A 15381-nucleotide genomic window follows, 5' to 3' on the forward strand; every position below is an offset into this window, starting at 1 on the left:
CACCCCGGCCGACCCAACTCCATCACGCCCACCCTCGCCACCGGTGCCTAGGAAAGGGTCGAGCTATACTACAAGTCAAGCAGTTACCCACTCTCGCTTGTGGCAAGCACGGTAAGTCTCACAGGGTTTCCCGTGAACCGGTCCTTAACTGCCATGGGTGCGACCAGCAAAACCATGCACCCACAGCCCACCATTCAGTGTATTTTAATTAACTAACACCATTGCGGTGGCACCAATCCAAAGCTATGCTAATAGTCAAAGTCTATGCAATAATATGATCCCCATTTGTGTACTAGTTGAACTAAGCACGGCAAAGCATTTCCTAAACCAATATCTAATCATTTTGATACCCAAGTTATCAATGGCATAAGGTAAACAATATATGGCTGAGTAATAGAACCCATCCCACGTGACATTGTAAAAGAATGCAACATTTAATAGAAATGCGGGATATTTGTAAATTGGGTACAATATGATCAAATGTAATGCATGACTTGCCTTGCTCTCGCACTGATGAGACCTCAGCAACGTCTTCGAGAACCCGCGGATCGACGAAACGGCCAAAATCTACGCGACAAACAAAACACACAAGCAAAACATGCGATAAGACTACTGAAACAGGAAACAAAAGCATTTTTAGTGGATTCTAAGGATTTTTATGAATTTACTGAGAGTTGAATGGACTTAAACGGAGCTCGGATGAATTACTTATGAATTTTAGAAGATAAACTATGTTTTTACTAATAAAGAAAAATCCTTAATCAATTTTATTGCGTAATATTGCCCTAGGGCTGATGTCAGCAAAGGAGGGGGGAGCGCCAACAGACGGGCCCCACATGTCAGCGGCACAAGGCGGCCGGTCCACCGTGGACCGGGACCACGCGGGTGGTCCACCGACGGTCCAGATCGGCCCCGAGGCTGATCGGACGGCGCGGCGGTGGCTAGGCACGGCTTCAAAACCGGCCGGCCGGCCATGGTGGGGCGGCGGCAGCGCACGATCGCCGGCGACGGCAAGCGGCGGCGTGGGAGGCGGTGGCGACCGACGCAGCTCGTCGCTACGAGGGAGAGGAAAGGAAAAAGAGGAGGAGGGTGTCCTCACTGTGGAGTGGCCGGTGTGGGGAGAGATGACGGCGAATGACGGCGGCGAGCGGCGGACGGTGAGGTGGATGGGTGGACGAGGAGACCCTCGTCCTTGCAAGGCCGACAGCGGTGATGGAGCGGCACGGCGGCGGCTTCAGCAGCGGCTAGCGGTGGCCGGAGGCGGCAGTAGGCGGCGACGCGCGGGGAGAGCGGTACGGCGGCGACGCGCGGCAAGCGAGCGGTGGCCGAGAAGGCTCTTGTGGCAGTGAAGCTAGCGGCAGCGAAGGCACGGCGTGGTGACGGCGCTAGCGGCGGTAGGAAGCACGGGAGGGTGCGGCGAGTGAGGGAAACGGGAGAGGAGGCTCGGGGGAGTGGTTTTATGGGCGCGGGAGGGGCGGAAACGGCCGGGGAGGGTCCCTATTGTGCCGGCGACGTGGGGGAGTGGAAGGAGAGAGGGGGATGGGATTCAAATCGAATCCCGCCTCCAAGCGAGCGCGCGCGCGAGAGCGGGAGAGGTGGAGGAGTGGGGCGGCGACGTGGGCGCGCGGCAAGGGTGGAGTGGGGGCACGAGGTGGAACGGAGAAGGCGGCGGCGCGGGCGGTTGGAGCTCCGGCTCCAACGGCCGGAGGTAGGAGACGACCGACAGGTGGGGCCCACCTGTCGGCATCCTAGAGAGAGGAGGGAGGGGCGCATGGGCCGGCCCAACAAAGAGGAGGCCGAGCGCGGGAGGGAGTGGGCCGACGGCCCAAGAAGAAAAAAGGGGAGGAAAAAGAAAAAGGAAAAAGGATTGGATTTTTTCTGGGATTAAATATTGCACTTGCTCATTTTTAATTGGTTAAAATTATTTTCAAGGCTCTGAAAATTCCACTAAAAATCTTGTTAATGCATTAGGGCATGGGGAACTCAGGAAAAATTCCACCACGCCATTGCCGATTATTAATTGCATTTATTAATTAGGGATTAGCTCTAGGTTAATTAAACAATTTCTTCGGGCAATTTATTTAACAAATTTTTAAAGCATGAAAAAGGGGAAACTTCAGGGCGTGACACATGTCTTGTGGATTTTTCGTGCTTAAACCCTCTTTTTAAGTAGTATAAGAAAACCTAAACTTCAATTATAAATACTCATGAATGCATAAGCTTTCGACGTTACATGATGACTTCCCGAGTTTTGTGACGTCAGAAGCTTCTACAATCATAATAGCCACCGGATCATCCGAATTTACCTGGAAAATTCGACCATATGGTGTTGTACTGCATCCACATTAACACTACAATTAAGATAAAATAATGAACACAACATGATTGGTTACCTTGGTTTGGCAATCGGGAAGCTCAAGAACCAAACCGCCCAATATATCTACAAAACAGAGCTAAACATCACCATTTCCGGCCTCGAAACCGACATGCATTGTCTCAATTTGTGGCGAGAAAAAAATATTGGGGCAGGTAGATCCTAAGAAGCAATAAATAGGGTTTTTTTTTAACAAGTTAGTGTCTTCTCCTTTGTAGGTTATTACTTTAGTCACCCAGTGGCTTCACACTTGGATTATCTTCCACAAACCGGGTCTCGAGATACTATTGCGATGGTACCGTGACATTTGGACCAGGTGGCACGGGAGTTTTTTTACCCAGAAGTATGGGTGGTGATCTAGTCTGTGGATTGATAGCCACAAATATCTCGGTCTCGTGATGGAGGTCAAGATAGGTTCTTTTTTGTGTGGGGCTGTGTGTATTTTATACAGAGACCGGAGATGAGCTGAAATGTATCATCTTAATGTATTTGACTGAGTCTTAATAAAGCTTCCATTATTGAAAAAGAACTTAAGCAACACAAAACGGGACCCTAGAGCAAGAGGAACAACGGATTTGGGGTGGGGGAGGTGAAGGGAACGAGACACAAACCTGTTGATGACGCAAACGCCGAGGAGGCACAGCATGCGGTTCAGAGCACGGCCACCAGCCATGTGGCCACCCCGCGCCGGCGCCGTCAACTTGTGCGGCCTCGCGGCCGCTGGCGTGAACTTCGCTACCGCGCCATTTTTCTTTGGGGCCCTTTTGCAAAGTATGTACAATTCCACTGTCCAATCTGAAGGTTTATCTTCCGGTTTTCACATTCAAAAATGACATGTGGCTCAATTTCGTTTTGATAAAATAGTTAATGCTATGTTATTTATAAATAGCCTTAGGTTGTGTTTGTTCTCTCAATTTTAAACGAGATAGATTTTCAGCGCACACGGAACGAAAAAACTCGTTAGCATAAATTAATTAAGATTTGCTTACTATGAACACAAGTACTCAAAGATTAGAGTGAAGCTCACTAGCTATCAACTTCTCTTCTCAACCCCAATTCCCTTCTCTTTTCAAATCCCCTTTTCTAATATCACTCACAAAGAGTTATACCACAAAGGTAAGATATTGAGGAGTGGCTCTTTGGTTTTAGATTATCTAATCTCTCCCAAAGTCAGCAACTGTAGATGGAGGGGGTGAAGGGGTTTAAATACCCGAGCATATCAAAAACTAGTCGTTACTCATAGCTCTGCACAGTCCCCAAGTCTTCAAGACCTAGGGCCAGAGTCTCATGGACGCCCAAAAACTAACCATTAGAATCAGGTCTGTACAGGTCCAAAGTATTCGGGATCTAGCTCGGAACCTCGGGAAGCCTTCTCGGGTATACGGAGGTTCTTCCCCGGAGCCTCTTGGAACCCTAGGAACTAGCCAAACTGTATAGGCCTGAAGTATCTTAGACAAGGCCCGAAACCTCTGGTGAGTCTTATTGGATACCCGTAGATTCTTTCCCGGAATCTTCTGGCCACCTGACAACACCCGAGGAAAAAGCTGTAACTTCTTGCTTCGGAGTCTGTTTTCGATGACTTTGGGTTCTATGGAAAGCTTATTGAAAGGGCTACTCAACCTAACCAACAACAAGCTCTAAAACCACCCAAGGTATAGGCTAAAACTTGGGTTTCTCTCAAGGTAGCACTTGGATAGGTTACTTTGAGCACCGAGACATAAACAAACACATCAATGTTGTATGCCTTTTAATAGTATGGCATTGCTATACTCAAATGCAAATAGAAAAGCTATACTAATAGGAATGCATTCACACCATATTTTTTTTTCTTCACTTTGAGGGTTGTCAACGTCAAAGTCATTTCACCATCAAGACTATTCTCATATAATTCAATAAGCACATTAGTCCCAAATCAATTATACATTTGCCTTGATCAATGCGCTTCTTGATCACCAACAAATCACATCTTGATCTTTGGCATTGCATCTTCCATTTCTTAAATGATTGATACGGATAGTCCATAGCTTTAAATGGTCTCACACGGTCCGTCATGACAATGTCTTCACTCGCCCTTCTCTATTGGATTTGGTTCGTCGGTGCCAAGCCCCATGCTTGCCCTTCATCACCGCATGGTCCATCGTAGCCGAGCTTCACTTGCGCTTCACCGTCTTGTCATAAGTAGCCACTTCATATCTCATATCTTCTTTTTTTTTTTTTGAACCAAAGATAGTGGGGGAGGCCCCCACGGTATATTAATTTTCCATAAATATGTACAAAGAAGGAAAGAGACAAACAGGGAAGGAACATATCTCATATCTTCAATCTCTTTATCTTTGGTTCTTATCAACCGACACCTGTTCTTTTCTCCAACAAAAGTTGGATTAAATTTTGGATACTCGTGGCACGTTTTTCAAACTGCTAAACAGTATGTTTCGTGCGAAAACTTTCTATATGAAAATTGTTCTAAAATATCAGATTAATCTATTTTTCAAGTTTGAAATAATTAAAACTCAATTAATTACACGTTATTACAACCTCGTTTTACGTGAAACACTTAATCTTCATCTTCATCTTCACCTTCGGGACATTCAAACACCACCAAAGTCTATCTTCTAGGTTCTTACACCATATCCATTTTTATCAACTTCAACCATAGTGTACATCTCCTTCAACATGTCAACTCATGATGGGATCTCATTAAACATTTTCATGATCAACATTTGACTCTTATTGATTCCCAATATGTGAGGTATTATCTTTCTTATCATCAATCCATAATCCTATCAATTATCCCCGCATATGAGCCATCAACATTTTTGCTTGCTGCCGGAACATAACCTAACATGACAAACTCATAGCAAAGGTTAGTTCTGATAATCGTTGTCATTAATCACCAACACTCCTCCTAATACAAAGTTAGAGAACTTGATCTTTCACTGAGAATAGAATCCTTAGGAATTGGATAGGCTCTACTCCTATGAAACAAATGGTGCATGTAGAAAAAATTCTAACGTTTTAATTCCTACAACAATTATTTAAAAATACTTTAAACCGAATGAGCCTGAAGCTTGCTGCTACTCTATGTAGTAGTAAGTAGGTGGGCTTTCAGTTTACAGGTTTCATCATTTCTCCACATCAATTGCCCATAAGAAAGGTGTTGTACCCCCACTAGCATCAATGGCTGCAGGCCTGCACCTAGGGCCTTGCTACCACTGGCCCTAAATTTATCATGCCCTTGTTTACTTCCAAACTTTTTCTTCGAAATTCCAACTTTTCTATCGCATCAAAACTTTTCTACACACACAAACTTTCAACTTTTCTGTCACATCGTTCCAATTTCAACCAAACTTCTAATTTTGGCGTGAACTACACACACCCATGGGGCAGCATTGTCATTGTAGGCAAACATCAACAAAAAAACATTCTGCATCAAATGGTAGGTGCATCATAGTGGAGCAGCTAAGCTGACTAACATACACATCAGTGTCCTGGCAGATTGTTCTTTAGTCTGAAAAATAACCTTCTCTAACATGAGATGCTCTTTTCAACACTATTCAGTCTATCTGATGCATTGGTTACCAAAACACACATCAAACAGGCTTAGGCTGTGTTCGCATCTACCGGATGGGAACTCATTCCCTCTGCACAGAAAACGGAGCGGTCCATTAGCGCGTGATTAATTAAGTATTAGCTAATTTTTTTATAAAATAGATTAATTTGATTTTTTTAAGCAACTTTCGTATAGAAACTTTTTGTAAAAAAACACACCGTTTAGCAGTTTAAAAAACATGCGCGCGGAAAACAAGGGAGAGGGGTTGGGAAAAGGGTGTGCCGAACACAGCCTTAAGAAACTTGTGTAAGACACTGTAACAATTAGCAATACATTCCCCTATAACAAGTTGTTTACCATCAAATGTAGTTATTTCTAGAGTCATCCTAAAATATAGCTATTTTATCGTCTCCCACTTAATTTCTCCATCCAATTTCTTTTCTCAATCAATCACAATCTTCCACCATTCTATTTCACCTAGTTATTTAATTCCCTTAAAAACCTTTGAAAATACTTGCATTTTGGAACTGAAGGGGTAAATATGTATGCTTGTGAACACTAGACATGCACAAACAAGCATGATGCAAGGAGTGTACCATTTTGGACACCTGTCCCTGCAAGCTACTGAAATTGGATAGATGAGTACTACTACTACTCTCTGTTTCATATTATAAATCGTTTTGGTTTTTTAGTCAAACTTCTTTAAATTTGATCAAATTTATAGAAAATTTAGCAACATCTACAATACCATATTAGTTTCATTAAATATAACATTAAATATATTTTGATAGTATGTTTGCTTTATATTGAAAATTTTACTGTATTTTCTATAAATTTGGTTATATTTAAAAAAGTTTAATTAGAGAAATTAAAAAAAAATCAAAACTACGTATGATATGAAATGGAGGGAATAGACCTTGAGGTTAATAAAAGCAAAGCATGTATTTTCTGAACACCAAGAGGCAGGTCACATGGTGGTTGTTACTGTCCCTCCTAACCTTACTATGATCAGCCGCCATTCATCCATTCCTCTCATCCTCTTGCTATGCAGGGCAGAGCACTGAAAGATGGCAGAGGAAGATGCCCTGGAAACATTGCCAATCTCCTGATGTGTTGATAGCAATTCAGTGCCTGACCTGAAGAGGCAACTCAAACTTGGATGGGAAAGTTCATTGTCATGAAGCAACTCTTAGCTTTTGTTTCTACTATACCAGCTCTTTTTTTCAGTGAATGGTTAAAGTTGTTGGAGGTGTAGCTAGCTCTTGTTTATAGACTTGTAGGTCAGTTTTGGAAGGTCCCTGATAGTGGTTTGGTAGAGCATGACTACATGAGGTTATGGTTAAGATGATTTCATGACCTTTGCAAAGACATCTTAATGAGGCATGCCAAGTATCAGCATGTTACCAAGAAACATGCATGAAGGCTACACCTTCAAACAACTTTAGCTTAGATAAAATATTTCAAAAAAATGCATTAACATGTTTTTATGGTACTGGTGTTCAGTGCTTATAGTATTTTGTACATGTGTCGACATCATGGAATTGTATATATATAGTTGTTGCCTTATTGTTTTTTTGCCAAATGCTTAAGGTCCCCATGTGTACTAATTAAGGTGGATTATGACAATTCTTGGTCCAACCATTTTCAGATATTTCTCATGTTTGGTGCTTGCTCTCAAAAAAGCAAGATGCAAAGGATGTGTCCATGCTATGAATAGCTCATGACTAGATGGGAGCCGTTACTGTGATTGGAAAAAAAAACTATTTTCTTTTTGCTAAAACTTGTTCATTTAAAAATAGAATCTATAACCACAACTTGCTAATTTTTTTAATTTTTTTAGAGAATAGTTTTTTTTACCCGGTCTCTACATCCAACCGGATATATGCAGCCTTAACTTGCTAATGCACATATAAAAGTAAACATTTTTTTGCTGTTTAAAAACCATAAATGTTGAAGGTCCAAATATCCACGATGTCTATGGAAGAAACTTTGTCCCTAATTTTCTGTTCACTACCGATAAGTGGGAGTGCTTGGTTTACCAGCTCACTACTTCCTTCGTCCTAAAACATTACTATTTAAGATGTATCCAAATTTATTGTTATAGGATGGGTTAAATTCTATCTACCAACATTTTGAGACGGAGGAAGTACCTTATACCAATAATTTGTAGAACAGTAAACCAAGCACTCCCACTTCTAAAAAAATGATGATGTATATTACTAATGTCATATTCAAAATTCAGTATCAATCTAGACAATCAGGCCTCGTTCGATTTACCTTAAGATGAGGATTGAGTGCAGCCATGCAAAACATGAAAATCATTAACCCATAATTAAATAATTTTAAATTATTTTAAACTTGAAAACTAAATTTATTTGTTATTTTAAAGCACATTATATATTATATATAGAAAGTTTTCGTACAAAATATACAGTTTAACAGTTTAAAAACATATTAATGAAAACTAAGATAAATTATGCATCTTAATAAAAAAAATGGAGCCTCAGTCCTCAGTCTCTGCCCTATGACCCATCAAAATTGAGGGCATCGACAAAATTGAGAGGTTGTGCTTGATGTAGCTACAACTATAGTCTACCAGCAGTAGCAAAATAAATTGTGTTTGTGCTACTACAATGCGCTATATATGACGCACATATTTTTAAGAGAAAATTCCTTCTATAACCCTAAAAGTTTAGCCAATTCCTCTACGCCGCCCAAGTTTTGTCTAGTTCCCTTGTATACCCCTTAATTTTGTTTTGTTTTTGATCTCTTTCATGCTCGTTCCATTAGCTGACCGTTAGTTGACTGCTTAATTGCTATAAAAATGACCATTTTTCCCTTAGACATGAAGGAAACATGAAAATTGTAGACTAGCTATATTGTTGGAAGTGTATAATTTTGATATATAAGACTACTATATTCATGATTTTATTGTACAGTATATTATTCATGGCAAATTTTATTTTACATAATGACATAAAAAATTAATATTTATTTACTTATTAAAAGAGTATATGTAGCATTTTTATGGTAGTTCAATATATTTTTTTCCTGTTGTATATATTATATAGGAATGCTTTCTGAAGCTATGTTTATCATTTAAAAAATGCTACACATACTTTTTTTATATATATTAAAATTTCTATGTACTACAAACTTATATATGAATATTATGATCCCAAAACAAATTTCTATACTTTCAACAATATAGTCCATAAATTTCTATATATTCCTCACATATTGAAAGGTAAACTGACTTTTCTACACCTATTAAACGGTGAACTAACGATCCAGATAAAGGGTATGGAAGTGATCCAAATCAAAATTCAGAGATATGCAAGAGAGTGAAGAAAATATAGGGGCATAGAAGGGACGGCTAAAATTTCAGGGGTATGGAAAGAATTTTCTCAATTTTGAACGTGATTCGATCAAGTTGCCTCCCATTGTCTTCTTATCAACTACAACAAAATTTAAACTTCAAAACTTACCTTTAAAGTTGATTATGCAGTTATTTTATTATAGTTTATTTTTCAGCATTAACTTTTACAACATTAATAATAAAACATATATAAAAATTTTACCTATCAACTATGTCTTATTGCTTCATTTTTTTTCCCACTCATCAGCCATATATCAAGGACTATAAAACAAAAATGTTGGGTAAAATACGAATGTAACTGTGCCAACGCTCACGCTGCGCCATGGCTCGAGCCCACATGTCATCCCCCATCACCCCCACCTTTGCCGCTGCCTAACTTGGCAACCCATCCCATTTCACCCCTCCCCTCACCATATCCAGTCACATGCACCGCGAGATGATTCAAAAGGTTAAAAAAACAAAGAAGCGAAAAGTATGGGTGAAAACGGAGCGGATTCGGACGGATAATGGTAATACTATATCCTAAACCATTTTTTAGCGGGTGTGGATAGTGTACGAATGCGGATGCGGAGCAGATTGTTTCGAGTGTCGAAAATGGTGTGGAATCAGTTCGGGAACGGATTAAATTTATCGGATATTACGTGTGTATGGAATCAGTACAACATCGAGGTAACAATGCAAGGAACAATAATACAATAATCAATAGATGACCCACAGTAATAATTATATGATTAAGTGCTAAACAACATAAATAAATACATGATGTCCATAATATAAAAATATAGTTACGCGAGTGTGACATGAGACAGTAAAAGCCTCATACTTAAAAAAATATAGGTTAATTGATGAATTAGACTATTGGAGGGATCAACTTATGTTATATGTAATAGATAGAATGGTTACATACGTTGATAATTTTGGCTTATCAGGCAAATGGCTTATCGTATATTCCCAAAAAATATCGGATTATCCGCATCCGTATCCATATCCACCAGATTTTTAAAAACCCATATCATATCCTCGTTTCGGACATATTTGGAGTGGATTGGATATCCGTTTTCACCCTAGTGAAAACCATATCCGTTTTTGCCGAAAAGGCAACGGAGGAGGAGAATCGTATGGCGGGAGAGGATTTTCCTCCCGCGCTGATATTTATTGCTCTCTCCCTTTCAAGAGAGAGAGAAGAAAAAAAAAGAAAAAGAGGAGGAGAAGACGTTTTCCACGTCGCGTCGCCCTTACACGCTTGGCATTGCGTCCCGCGCGAGGCACGTCGGGGCCCCACACTCCCCCTGCTCTGCTTGTGTGGGTCTGTTTCCTGGTCGCTTTTGCAATTTGCCGGCTCCCAGCTGGCGTCGCGCTAGGCCCCACCTTTCCCCCGCTTTTTCTCTTTTTTTTCCCTCTTACAATATACATTTCGCCTCCCGCGAAATTGAAATAGCGTGGGTAGACCTGGGGTAAGGGAAGTTGAGGAGTTTTTGTATTTAGGTCCTTGATGGAAAGCAAAATTCAAATTTGCTCCCCGGAGGTTGGGACATGTACAACGCCGAGTCACTGATCACTTCAAATTGATCAAATTGATTGTTTTGGTAGAGGTATTGTACGTACTTACGTGCCTGCTCATGAGTCATGAGGTACCAATTAGATAATACTACTCATAAGCTTTGGTTTCCAATGGTTGCAAACTCGTGATACGATTCAAGGTATATTATGGTGGTTTTATATGTGATTATCGTGCTTAGTCGTTACTCCCTGCACTCATTGGTAAAAAGAATATGTCATTATGTATGTATTTTAAGTTAGGTTCTTAAAATTTTAAAATATTTAGATAGAATGAACAATGAAGATACACGCAAATTTGCCTCGGAAAATGATTTCATAAAACTATAATTTTATTGAGGTGTTCAAATGATTTTGCAATAGTCGTTAAAGTCGTATTTTTGAGAGTTTTGTTAATATCCAAAATGGCATTTATAACTAGAGGGATTATAATTTAACATAGAAGACATGATCATAATTTCCATGCATGAATGGCTGAAATGTTCCAAATTTTGTCAATGGATTTGACATACCACATCAGCATCTTTCAAAATGTATCATATGTCATAATGTATACTTAACATTAGTTGTTGTCTAATTGTACTTAGACAACCTATGAACCTAACAAGAAACACTTACAAACCAAGTTATAAAAGGTGAACCTTGCATCTTTATGACAAATCCAGCACCACCTAACACCAAAAGTGTGCTTTTATTGATTAGAATTAGTACAAGCTAGTAGTACATTTCTTTGATCCTAGGCCCTATGATCTGTAGCCTGTAGGAATACACATATATAGGGGTGTTTAGATTCAGAGGTGTAAAGTTTTGGCGTGTCACATCGGGTATTATGTAGGGTGTCGCATGGGGTGTTCAGGCACTAATAAAAAAAATAATTACAGAATCCATCAAGAAACCACGAGATGAATTTATTAAGCATAATTAATCCATCATTAGAAAATGTTTATTATAGCACCTCATTGTCAAATCATGGAGCAATTAGGCTTAAAATATTCATCTCGCAAATTAGTCGCAATCTGTGCAATTAGTTATTTTTTAGCCTATATTTAATACTTCATGCAGATGTTCAAATGTTCGATGTGACGGGGTGAAAATTTTTGGGTGGGATCTAAACATGGCCATAGTTCAAAGCCATGCATTCATGATTCTCCTAAACTCTTTGTAAGTATCTTATTATGCTTTAAACAAATCAATTAAACTAGCATGGCATTTTTTAAGACCACCAAAGAAATTCAACTAGTATGTAAAGTATATGCGTTATTATATATTATACTGTATTAACTAATAAACCATGTTGTGCAACCCAAAGAGGTTTCATTACAATCATAATGAAAATTATTGTTTTGGACAAATACTATGTTAATGTTTTAAAACTGTTAGGTTAAGTACTCCATGTCTTCCGAATATTTGAATTGGAACACAAGAAAATTATATTCTTAGATTTATATTAAAAAAATGCGGTCACAACATTAAAATTTTATTGGATTTTGAAATACAAATATACAATGGAACAAAGTTACCACATTTACATTTTGAAGAACATATTCATGTAGACAAAAATAATGGTGGGTGCCTGGGTGGTTTCATGAGGACAGATTTTCAGTTTTACCAGGGGCCTACGCATAAATAATAATCTGGCCCACACAACAGAGAATGGACAATAGCGGGGGCAACCAACTCGCGAGAAAAGCACACGATTCGTGCGGCCCAAACTTGCGCGAGAAACACGTCTCCCGAAACTCCCACGCGCACCCATCAAATCTCCCACAGATAATCAAACCCGCGCCACTGCCGGACCGGGCCCACTGTTCCTCGCCGAGGCATGGCCCACATGTCAGTGAATTCCGTGCAGCGACCACCTCACCCCACGCGGTTGACGTACCATTTTCCCCGGGGCAAAAGCCACGCCACCTCCCAGATGCCCGCCACGTGTCGCCCTCCCGCATCCCGACCCTCCGCGGCCGCGCTGCCCGCGGTCACACGGCGGGACAATCTGGGCCGTCCGATCTGCCATTAGGTTCGGAACCGACGGTACGGATCCTGCCCGCGGTGTCCCCGGGCACCCCGCGCTGCCGTTAAAAGGCGCTCCATTCCCCTCCTCTCCTCCTCGTCCCCGAAGCCCAGATCCCCAACCGGGTCCCCGAACCCGACAAGGGCCGCCCGAGACCCGATAAGCGATGCCCTCCTCTCGCCGCCGGAGATCGTGAGATCGCCGCCGCGGCCCTCCCCGCCGGCGATGACGTCCGCCGTGCTCGCCGGCCGGAATGAGGTCCACCACCACCACCACCACCACTGGGCCGACGCCCGCGTCCCCCTCATGCCCAAGCACGCCACCAACCCTAACCCTAGGCGGCACCACCGGCCGAGCCCCAGCATCCCGCCGCCGCCGCCGCCGCAGCGGCCACCGGCGGCGACTGTGGCCCCGTCCGTGCCGGATCCCTCCCCGTCGGGCCACGTGACGATCCGCCCCTCCGAGCTGTCCCGCAGGGAGGCCCAGGTGCTCCGCGCGCGGCTCACCGGCGAGCTCAGCCGGGTCCGCGCCCTCCTCTCCGACATCGACGGGTGGGAGGCGCGGCGGCGGCGGCCGGCGGAGCCTCCGCGCCAGCGGGGGCACGTGTCGCCGCCCCCGGCCCTCCAGGCGGCGATGCGGAAGCGGTGCACGCAGATCCTGACGCGGCTGCGGAAGCAGAAGATCAGCGTGTGGTTCAACTCGCCGGTGGACGTCGAGCGGCTGAAGCTGCACGACTACCACGCCATCATCAGGAACCCCATGGATCTCGGCACCGTCAAGGAGAACCTCGCCTTCGGGAGGTACCCCTCGCATGAGGCATTCGCCACCGATGTCCGCCTCACCTTCAGCAACGCGCTGCGGTACAATCCGGCCGACCACCATGTCCACCGCTACGCCAGTAACCTCCTCGCCACCTTCGAGGGGTTGTACAAGGAGGCCTTGTCCTGGTTCGAGCAGGAGTGCCAGCGTCTCGAGCCGCCAATGCCGCTCGCTTTGCCGCCGCCGCCGCAGCCCCCGGTGCCTATGCCGATGCAGGCGCCGCCAAGGATTGGGGGTGGGGGGAGGAGGCCGAAGCCCAAGGCGAGGGAGCCCAACAAGAGGGAGATGAGCGACGAGGAAAAGCACAAGTTGAGGGTGGAGATCGGGAATTTGCCCGAGGAGAAAATGGGGAATGTGCTACAGATTGTGCAGAAGAGGAATACCGATCCGGCGCTAATGGGAGAGGTCGTTGAGCTTGATTTCGACGAAATGGATGTCGAGACGCTGTGGGAGCTCGATCGATTTGTGGTCAATTGCAAGAAGGCGCTCAGCAAGAGCCGGAGGACTGTCGCGATGAACGGTGATGCTGTTGATGCGACTGCTATTGTTCCAACTGAGGACGATACCGTGCAGGTGAATGTGCATCATCAGCCTTCGGTGGTTGAAATTGGGGACTCGGTATGGCAATGTTGCAATCCTTTGTTCTGTGTAATGACTAATGCTTGAATTGTGTTCTCATGTTTTGTTTATGTTGCACTTTTGCAGGAGAATGACACGCCGGAGAAGAGGGTTTCAGAGGTTGATATGGTTGATGAGTATGTTGATATTGGCGATGAGATGCCGACGGCAAATTACCAGTCGGTGGAGATTGAGAGGGATGCCCAGGTAGCGAGCAGCTCAAGCGGGTCTGATAGTGGCTCGTCTGCATCCAGTGGTATGGCGGAACAAATGTGAATTATGCCCCCGCAGTTTCTGTTTCATATTTGAATTGCTCTGACATAGCAGTTTCTGTTTCGTAGTTGAATTGCTCTGACACAGAAAGTGTTTCTGCAGATTCTGACTCGAGGAGCTCTGGGGACTCCGATTCAGACGGGGATGATGCCCAGTCTCCCGATTAGGTGGTGCTTCTTCCTCTAACAATAGGATTTTAGTGGTTTTATTAGGTGACTGAGGTCCATTTTGGCAACGTATTTTTAGTAGCGTGGTATAGGAAATTGGATGGGTTCTTGTTCAAGTTGTTGTGAGCTATGTTCGTGTGTGCGCCTGCATTCACCTTAGGTTGTTGGTAGTAATGGATAGCTAGTTTATGTGGGTAGTTTGGCAAACGAAGACCATTGTAAAGAAGGGAATATAATCGAAGGAAAAGAGAAAGGTAGCAATGTGTTAGCATTTAATCATGAGTTCGTCTCAAATCATCTTATTATGTTTTTGTGCCTGCTGTCTTTGTTCTGTTGCATATTTTCTGTGGATCTTCATTGGATCTCTTGAATGGTAGCATTGTTATCTGCTGCAATACTAATTGATGGTAACTAAAAGTGACTAATCTATTATGGGTGTAGATTTTGCTCTAGTGTTAGTGATTGATGCCAAATGATGCGCATTTGTGTAGGGTAATCCATTCAAATTGCTATGGGACATACACCTTTTGGGTTGAAGGTGTTTTCCCCTATGCTGACTCCATTGTCATTGCAACCAAACCAAACATCCTTATATTCTGTCTTGACTCTTGAGCATAATTACACGAAATGTCA

The 15381-nt window shown here is 42.9% G+C and overlaps 1 protein-coding gene across 1 annotated transcript; it reads left to right on the forward strand.

Annotated features, from left to right (window-relative positions):
• Positions 1-12966: 12966 nt before the first annotated feature.
• LOC4344864 (transcription factor GTE7) lies at positions 12967-15085 on the forward strand. The gene is made up of 3 exons (NM_001422482.1): positions 12967-14308; positions 14396-14564; positions 14684-15085. The coding sequence occupies exons 1-3, from the start codon at positions 13097-13099 to the stop codon at positions 14746-14748; spliced, it is 1446 nt and encodes a 481-aa protein (NP_001409411.1). The 5' UTR covers positions 12967-13096; the 3' UTR covers positions 14749-15085.
• The last annotated feature ends 296 nt before the right edge of the window (positions 15086-15381 follow it).

This window comes from Oryza sativa, chromosome 8 (genome assembly GCF_034140825.1).
Source record: "Oryza sativa Japonica Group chromosome 8, ASM3414082v1".
Lineage (NCBI taxonomy): Eukaryota > Viridiplantae > Streptophyta > Magnoliopsida > Poales > Poaceae > Oryza > Oryza sativa.